Here is a 9,141-nt window from a genome sequence, read left to right on the forward strand (position 1 = left end):
GCGGACACGATTTGAGTTTGGGTCAGCGCGTTGGGTCGTCACTTTTGTCCGTGCCGACCCAAACGGACGCGGGCGGACGAAATGGGTCGCCCCATTGGAGTTGCTCTAAAAGGCTTCATTTAGTGTGTAAGAGAAGAGAGAGACTGACAACTTTTTTCTACCATGCATGCATTATGGGGTCCAGGAGCTGTATATAGTCTCATATAGGCTTGGTATGGCAACAACTGATAATTAACTAGTGGTTGGGGCGCACCCTTGGTGCGCCGCCTGAAAGGAAGCTGGGGCGGTGCCAGGTGGGGTGCGCCCCTTTCACTTTCTTGTCTATACTAAGTATTGTTAATGGATCAGATTAAGTAGAGGAATGCTCACTTTCTTATCTGCATTTGTCTAAGACTAAGCAGAGGAATATGGAAGTAGCTGTAAAGTTGCTGAGTGAAACAATAAGACTAAAATGGACTGGGCAGTGCCAGGTAGGGGAACGACACCTTCATTTTCTTTTTGGATCTGGATAGCACATTCATGCAATTCTTGATAAACTTATTGTATTGATGCATCACGTGGGGAAGAAACTAAAATGCCATCACAGGCGTACATTCAGGTGAGTCGTTGCAGACGGCAATGATCCTCCAGGACAAGTTGTCGATGAAGGCGGCAGATATGTTGAGCTTGGTCCGGAGGACCATGATGGAAGCCCTGGTCCTCTCGATGGTGAACGACTCTACACCGTTAGCATCCTGGGTCCTCAGCTGCACACACTAGCTTCTTCTCGTACGACAACAGCCGGACACGCTCCTCTGCTTGCAAATGCATTCCAGTTCATAACTTGGCTTGAATTAAGTGCACACATTACCCAAGAGACAACCATTTGATAAGCAAATCCATTTGAAAAAAATATAAACTGAGACGATAAAGCTCTAATATCAAGTCAATGATTATTAACAAAAATAAATACTATGGTGCCTTTAGGTGTATTTGACAACAAATAATAAGAAATATTAAGTAGAACTACTAATCCTAGAACTGTCATTGCCATATAGAAAGGATCGGGTGTATTTCCATTAAGAATTCACTTTTATTTCATTTGTCAAGAAGTCAAACTGAAGAGGAGAATACCTCTTATATTACATATTTCTTCACCAAAGCGTTTTAACATGCAATGCAAGCAAGAGGTAGTTGATCTCCTTACACCAAAAGTTCAACAAATCAATTTGCAAACAAAAAAGTTGAGATAAATTTCCAAATAACATGGTATAGCCTTTTCTTAATTAACGCAATAATTTTAAAAAAAGGGATATCCTCATGAACAGCAGCAGAAGAGGGAAAGCCAAAAATGTTTCTCCAAACTAATGACCCAAAGTTCTGAAGTAACCTCTAAAATTCTTGTTGGACAACTGAACTGTCATATCTTTCAACCACAAAAAGAAAAATGACAGTGCATACTATATCTTGGCTACAGTATGCTACCAAAAATGGTTAGGACCATACATAATTACCAATATTAAAATCTTGGAGTGATCACTCTGATGATATTTGTTGCACAACACAGAACTGATTTTAATCTCATTGCTTGAGGAAAAAATTGATGGTATATATGAAATATCAAAACTACATAGCTGATTTATCTGGACATCAGTATGTACAGAAGTTGTCATATATAAAAGATTCAGAATAAAAATAATAGCTATTCATCTCAAAACTTAATCGGCAAACACAAACAAGGTAATGCTAGCTAGTAGTCTAGTACCTTTGAAATGAAGGGAGGGGTATTCAAGATGGGATGGGATTCATCATCAAATGGATCTATAAATGCATCATGGATGACCAACCTCGGTTTTCTTGTTTAATGAAACGAAAGTTCGGATTCTGAATCTGCATAGGCACTTGTTAAGTTAAGTGCAAGACAAAAGCTACAATCCATTCAGCAAAAGCCCTAGTGTTTCTATTCCCAAACCTGGTTAAAAGGATCAATCATTTGTGGCAGGGAGGGTAGATGTCGCTCTGACAAATCATACTAGGCTTGTGGCCCTCCTGAAAGACAATGGAACAAATATTAACATGTTTTCTGCGAGGGCATTCATAAGTAAGATAAGTTGATTATAGAACATGGCATATGTACACTTTTTAACACTTTAGCATAGCTCTAGAAATGGGGTTCAGAGAACAGAAACGTCATTTGATTCCATCCCAAATCAGGACCATGTTTGTAGATAGTAGGCTGTATAGGTTCTACAATCTTTTACAAAGGGCCTCGCCTAAACAAGTGTGGCAATAAAACAAAATCAATAGGGAATTAAAATATTTATTTTAAGAAATAGATTATCAATGAAAAACATACGTCACCAAATATTATATTCCCTCCGATCCGTATTAATTGACGGTGGTTTAGTACAAAGTTGCACTAACTTTGTACTAAAGCAGCGTCAATTGACCGGAGGGAGTACTTAATTTTTAATAATTGCTCATCACCCTTGGTTCAGAAAACATATTTTAGCACACAAAAGAGAAATAACTGTAGGAAATACGTAACTTTGTAGATATGTCTACCCTTCTCTCAGCAGCTCTGTACCTATTAAGTATTTATCTGTAAGAAAATGACACATCGAGAAATTTCGAGTAACCAGATGAACTTGTAAGTACCGCATCTGAAGTCCATAACACGTAATGTCCATTCTCATAGATGTAGTACTGACCATATATGTTGCTGTAGTACGAGGCAACGACAGGGTCATGGTAAAAGCCAGTACTGAAAATGAAAATCCACTCCACTAATCCCCTTCTCTGTCTCTGCCTTTAGCATAATTGCTAGATCTGAATCTGTAAACCATGACAGAGAAGTGTGAAGCACAGTGACAATAGAATTAGCTTACCCTTCATACTGTTGTAGAGCAAAGTAATTATTCCAAAGGCAAGTGCACCATCAGCATGTGCTTCTGCAAAAATTATCACTGAAGCAATCATATCAGAAATTCATTTAACTGATATGTAGTGTGTAAAGCAAGAATAAGGTAAAAAGGCTTATCCGTGTTAAACAAACCCTCCTGCATGAGAAATATAGGACTGTTATTATATTAAATAACAGTAGAGACTACAATGAGATAACAATCCAAGTAGTACAATAAGAACTATTGCATCTTGAGGTAGAGATTAGGACAAGGGAAACAAAAGCAATGCTCACCATTGAGAAATCCTCGGAGATTGAAACAAGGGTGGGGAATCTTAAGCTTCACAATTTTGTGCCTCCAATGGTTGAGGCCTTCATTGACCAATCTATAGCAGCACATGTAGAATGTTAATGGAAAAACATTCAGCCTTCAGCTTTCCATTTCGAAAAATTCTTCAATAACATGAATGCCCACATGAATCTTCTAGTAAAATCAGAACATGTTCAGTACTATTTCTGGTAGAAAAGTATCGCAGACCATAATTGTCTGCCTTTCACAATCATAATCTAAAACATGCCTGCAGTCTGCACATCCTCGGTATGGGACAGCGGCTTCCGCGCCCGCAACTGCAACTGTGGTGAGCATTGTTGTCGAGAGGATTAGAGCGCTCTTGGGTGGGGATGGATGTGATAATAACCCTTCTTCGGCAGAGATGGAGGCCTACGGTGTTAGCTCCACCAAGATGCGGCCCGGTGGCGAGGTCGGGTGTGGGCAGTGGGTGCGCTCCTAGCAAACCCAGAGAGGGGTGGGGGAATGGGGCCGCACCTTCACAAATTGATCTGGAAATCAATCTTAGTTGCACACACAAAAATTTCTACTTGGTGGAAGATCATGTGTGGTGACTATTGTTCTATTTACGAAATAATATTTTCTTAAGGAAGAAAAACATCTTTCTTCAAACAAAAAACGAAAAGATAAAATATACTAAACACTGCAACAGAATATTACCTCACATCAAATAAAACAACAAACAAGACACCAGAATTGATTTTGCAGAGAGTCTTTTTGTTGGGACTGTTTGATAGTGAAAAGGCACTATCCGTGTGTCCACATTTCTATTGAACCACGCATCAAATATATTCAGTCCTAAAAACGACAATAGAAGGCTCTCTTGTGAAATCTAGTAGGGGAATTAAACCCATTAAGCTACGCATGAAGGACGGCCAACCAGCTATGCCACGTGGCGCAAGCTGGTTGGCCTCTCTTTTGGATTTTTTAGATGAAGGTGTGGATTATTTCTAAATGTATTTTTTAGATGGATGTGGGGACCTTTCATATTTTTTAAATGGAGGGTTATGCAAAGTGGAACTCCGCCTATGTTGTCTCAACATAGCCGGTCCCAAGCCCGGGTAAAGAAGGAGGGTTGTGATAGGCTTGGCGAGCCAACGTAAAAACTCAGCCACTCTTATGGAGATGAAACCCAAAAGATTTTCGTTGGGGCGTAACCCTCTCAGCGACGCGCCACATCGGACCCGGGTGTGGTGGAAAATGGGCAAGTTGGTTGCCAGATCTTATGGGTTTCACCTCTAGCCTACCCCAACTTGCTTGGGACTAAAGGCTTTGTTGTTGTTGTTGTAGGGTTATGCAAAGTGGCACTCGATGGTAGGTTGTGGTGGTAAAATTTTTCTTTTTTACTTTTTTTTAGATGAAGGTGAGGATTTTCTTTCCGACATGTTTTCTAGACGGAGGCGAGCACTCTATGTATTTTTTTAAATGAAAAAACGTGCACGGCTTCCTCTCAAGCGGCGCCACTGGATGGTGCCCCAACCACTAGTGTTTAGTCAAGCTTGTCAAGGTGTAGACATTCAGGTACCACTTGAAAACCAACTCAGTTTCTTATCCCCATGGACACCACGCCTTAAGGGCACATATATTTTAGGCAGCGGGGCAGCCGATCACTGCAACACATCAATTCAGAAGAATAAAATTCACTGGCAGTGGGTTGGACGCGACCCTGCATATCAAACCCCAAATTGGACAGAGCAAGATTGCAAGAACAAGCAGATTCAGAGTGGATTGATAGAGCTTACCAGGCAGTCCACACGCCGGCTTGAGCAAGCAGCTGCTATGGCCCAACGCAAGCAGTCCACATCGGCCGGGGCACATGGGCACTGATGGGCGTGCCGCCCGCCGTCGTCGTCAAAGAGGACAACAACACAACTCACCTGCCGAGGCACTGGTCGCAGCATGGTGAGGAAACCGGCACCAGTCATCTCGTCCAGATCGCTCCGCTGCGTAGGTCGCGCCGGCCCATATCGGGCACCACCGCCCACTAGTTCTCCAGATCGCGCCCGGCCGCCACGCCGGCTTCGCTCTGCTCTGCCCGTGATAGCTGCCGTGTTCGCTCTCGTGACGCGCCGATCTCGTCCGCCGCTGCTCGTCCGCCGCTGCTCATCCACTGCCAGTTGAGCGCCAACGAGGAGGAAGGGACGGAGCGCATGCAGGGGAGGAGACCGAGCGGCGGAGATCGAATGGCAGAGGCGAGGAGGAAGGACCGGGTGGCGGCGGCAGGAGATTAGGAAGGAGAGGAGGGTCGCGAGGAGAGCCTGAATAGGTCATTTTTTTCCATCGCTACGCCCAACCGCTGCACACGACGTGGCACTCGCGAGCGTTCGGGTGTGCACAACGCCTCGCCAACGCCCCGTGCGCCCAAAACCGCCAGAGTGCGCACATTGCGCGACTGTTATTGTGTTTGATTGGTAGATTCCTGCACGAATCATGATGCATGTGTGAACGATAGATACTTCACCGGTAACTACCCTAAAAGTGACTTCGCGCTCAAGGGCATTGCAGAATACACTTGCCTTCAAAAACCTATGAAAATAAACTAAAGCCAAAAAGAACTGGACCGCAAGTTCCTTAAGAGCTTATTTCCACTGCAGTATCTCTAAGCAGCTCTCGAGAAGCCGCCTCTGCACAAGCCGCAGCTCAAAAGAACGGAAGTACTAGGCCCTAATGTTGCATGTCTCAGTGTATTTGAGCCCTCTTTTTTATTTGTTTTATGGGAATGCCTAGAACTCATTTAGATGAGATATAATTTGGTCTCACTCACTTGAAAAAACAAAATCAGATACAAAGTAATACTATAACTCACGTCAGCACACACACATCTTATAGTATCATTCAATGGCTATAAAAAGTGAATGAGACATAACTAAAACTCAACTAGATGAGTTATAGTAAAACCGTTGTTTTATTTCGCGCAAGGACTCTTTTAGTACGGGATATTGTTTTGTCTCTCAATATAACGTTGCGTGCTTCAGCGCGCTCAGAAGCGCCATATTAGGACGCAATCTATGAGGCGGGGATTATAAATTCCCTAGCGACTGCGAGCCTCTCAAGCACCAAGTTGGATTAAACTCGAGTCATGGTTGTGAAAGCCGGGAAACGTTGATAAAGGCCTGGTCCAAAGATGTCAGTCAGACCCAATAATAACCAGTGAAGCGTCAACCTCACCGCCTTTCGTCGAAGCAAAGCTCGCCGGAGTTGCTTGCCTTGCTCGTATATCTTGCACCCAAAGCAACAATCGGACAGCACGGGTACTACTAGTCTGTGCAGAACAAAACACATAAGCAACCGGCTCATTACTCCTCCGGCCAAGACCATATGGCCATATCGCATACTCGTCATGGAACCATATGGTTCATTCATTCATAAAAGAGAGAAAGTGAGATAAGGGAAGAGGAGAAGATGATGCTTGACAAGGGCTCCCTGGACCTGGTGCTGGTGCCGTGCGGCCTGGTCATCATGTTCGGCTACCACCTCATCCTCCTCTACCGGATCCTCCGGCATCCGGCCGCAACCGTCATCGGCTACGAGAATCACAACAAGCTGGCGTGGGTTCGCCGCATGGCCCAGGTAACTGCAGCAGTTCCCTTGCATTGCAGGAACCATGAAGACTTTCCTTCATCTGGTCTCCTGCTTGTTGGCAGGCGGCTCCGGAGGAGACGGGGCTGGCGCTGAGCGTGATCTCCAGCAGTATCGCGGCGTCCACGAACCTGGCCTCGCTGTCCATCGCGCTGGGCTCGCTCATCGGCGCCTGGGTCAGCAGCACAAGCAAGGTGTTCATGACGGAGCTCGTCTACGGCGACAACAGCCAGGCGACGGCGGCGGTCAAGTATATCTCCCTCCTCGTCTGCTTTCTGGTGTCCTTCACTTGCTTCATCCACTCCGCAAGGTAGCTTGCCGCTCTACCAAACCTTAGATTAAGACCGATTTCTCAAAGACGACTCAGCATCTGGTTGCTCTGCAACTGATCAGGTACTATGTCCAAGCCAGCTTCCTGGTGACCACGCTGGACTCCGACGTCCCGGCGAGCTACATGCAGCATGCGGTGATCCGGGGCGGCAACTTCTGGTCCATGGGGCTCCGAGCACTCTACTTCGCAACGACGCTGCTGATGTGGATATTCGGGCCGATACCGATGTTCGTCTGCTCAGTGTTCATGGTGTTCGTCCTACACATGCTGGACAGCAACTCCCTGCCCCTGCACCAGTACCAGTTCACAGTTAGGAAATGGCGTGATCAGAGAGCTCTAGCATCTACTCAGATTACAAGCCAACCAAGTCCTCAAAATGCAATTATCAATAACCCAATATTATCGCCTGTAACATTCTTCAGTTGACCATGTAAATATTTTGTTACAGAACCTGCACGTATGTGCCAAGTTCCGTCACATGTGAGAAATGATCAGCCACACAATTCTCATTGCAAGTATTCCATCCCTGAAACAAATGCGATGCAGAGAAATCGGAATGAACCGATATTTTTTTGAATGAACCGATATTTTTTTAAGAAAAGGAGGATGACCCCCTCGCCTCTGCATCTGGATGATGCATACGGCCACTTTATTAATATTCTCACAAAACCTTATAAAGCCATACAACAGTAAGACTAAAGCCACCGTCTAAGCAACAACTGTCGCTACACCTATCCAATTGATGAAGGGGCGCAGATAGTCTCGGCATAATACCAAACAGACATCGCAGCCAAAGCTAAACATCTAAGACCTGAACCAGGATGCCTGCCGGGTATGGGGCACCTACCAGTCCGACGCACTCCTCAACCAGGACGCCTGCCGGGTATGAGGCCGCCGCAGCCACCTGCCACCAATCCATCTTCAGAGTTCTACTGTTGCATGTACCATGTCAGGTCTCTCTGTCATCGACGCCACCACGACGCCCGACAGCGTCGTCCTCCTGTGCGAGTCCATCCTCCCACAACGAACTCCGAATCTGCACTGCGCCACGCCGTCAAGATCCACCGCCATCAGTGTGTAGGATGAAGCATCGCTCCACCAAAGAATCTGTCTTCTTGTCCCTCGATCACGTGTGTACCTCCAAGAATGACGCCCTATCGGTGTCAAAACCGGCGGATCTCGGGTAGGAGGTCCCGAACTGTGAGTCTAGGCGGATGGTAACAGGAGACAAGGGACACGATGTTTTTACCCAGGTTCGGGCCCTCTCGATGGAGGTAAAACCCTACTCCTGCTTGATTGATATTGATGATATGGGTAGTACAAGAGTAGATCTACCACGAGATCAGAGAGGCTAAACCCTAGAAGCTAGCCTATGGTATGATTGTTGTTCGTCCTACGGACTAAAACCCTCCGGTTTATATAGGCACCGAAGAGGGTTAGGGTTACATAGAGTCGGTTACAATGGTAGAAGATCTACATATCCGTATCGCCAAGCTTGCCTTCCACGCCAAGGAAAGTCACATCCGGACACGGGACGAAGTCTTCAATCTTGTATCTTCCTAGTCCAGGAGTCCGGCCAAAGGCTATAGTCCGGCCATCCGGACACCCCCTAATCCAGGACTCCCTTAGTAGCCCTGAACCAGGCTTCAATGACGACGAGTCCGGCGCGCATATTGTCTTTGGCATTGCAAGGCGGGTTCCTCCTCCATAGAAGATTTTGAACACAAGGATAGTGTCCGACTCTGCAAAATAAGTTCTACATACCACCGTAGAGAGAATAATATTTACACAACTTCAATCTGCTGACGTATTCCGTGGCATCACACCACGGCCAAGTTTTATTCGGATCGTTTTCACTGTCCCACCTCAGCGCGTTTAGCGAGGCGGTTTTCTTGGCACGTCTTGTCAAAGAAGAGATCGTGTCCCCTTATTCCGGGATTCTCATCAATACGGGCGTGGGTAACCCAACCGCGCGATTGACTACGGCGCTTGAGAGATAAG

General features: G+C 45.7%; 1 protein-coding gene and 1 long non-coding RNA gene across 10 annotated transcripts; one reads left to right on the forward strand and one right to left on the reverse strand.

The window, feature by feature from the left end:
* Nucleotides 1–354: 354 nt before the first annotated feature.
* On the reverse strand, nt 355–5,555 carry LOC119337830. 9 transcript variants are annotated; one of them, XR_005163642.1, is made up of 8 exons: nt 4,973–5,555; nt 3,176–3,267; nt 2,868–3,038; nt 2,691–2,788; nt 2,528–2,581; nt 1,952–2,028; nt 1,745–1,869; nt 448–827 (listed from the first exon to the last, which is right to left on the reverse strand). It is a non-coding gene; the product is annotated as an uncharacterized LOC119337830 (long non-coding RNA). The 9 variants fall into 9 exon arrangements; XR_005163641.1 differs by having other exon boundaries at nt 355–822; nt 2,691–3,038; nt 4,973–5,553; XR_005163638.1 differs by having other exon boundaries at nt 2,528–2,560; nt 2,638–3,038; nt 4,973–5,554.
* An 892-nt stretch (nt 5,556–6,447) lies between these two features.
* On the forward strand, nt 6,448–7,655 carry LOC119335388. The gene is made up of 3 exons (XM_037607523.1): nt 6,448–6,800; nt 6,875–7,119; nt 7,203–7,655. Exons 1-3 carry the CDS (start codon nt 6,633–6,635, stop codon nt 7,564–7,566), a joined length of 777 nt encoding a protein of 258 aa, XP_037463420.1. The 5' UTR covers nt 6,448–6,632; the 3' UTR covers nt 7,567–7,655.
* Nucleotides 7,656–9,141: the final 1,486 nt, after the last annotated feature.

Source organism: Triticum dicoccoides, chromosome 7B, assembly GCF_002162155.2.
Source record: "Triticum dicoccoides isolate Atlit2015 ecotype Zavitan chromosome 7B, WEW_v2.0, whole genome shotgun sequence".
Taxonomy (NCBI): Eukaryota; Viridiplantae; Streptophyta; class Magnoliopsida; order Poales; family Poaceae; genus Triticum; species Triticum dicoccoides.

Bases quoted from the DNA above. Each gene is read 5' to 3' on its own strand.
- LOC119335388 (XM_037607523.1), top strand. From the start codon at position 6,633: ATGATGCTTGACAAGGGCTCCCTGGACCTGGTGCTGGTGCCGTGCGGC. The intron at 6,801-6,874 runs GTAACTGCAGCA...GCTTGTTGGCAG, and splicing joins GGGTTCGCCGCATGGCCCAG to GCGGCTCCGGAGGAGACGGG. The intron at 7,120-7,202 runs GTAGCTTGCCGC...GCAACTGATCAG, and splicing joins TGCTTCATCCACTCCGCAAG to GTACTATGTCCAAGCCAGCT.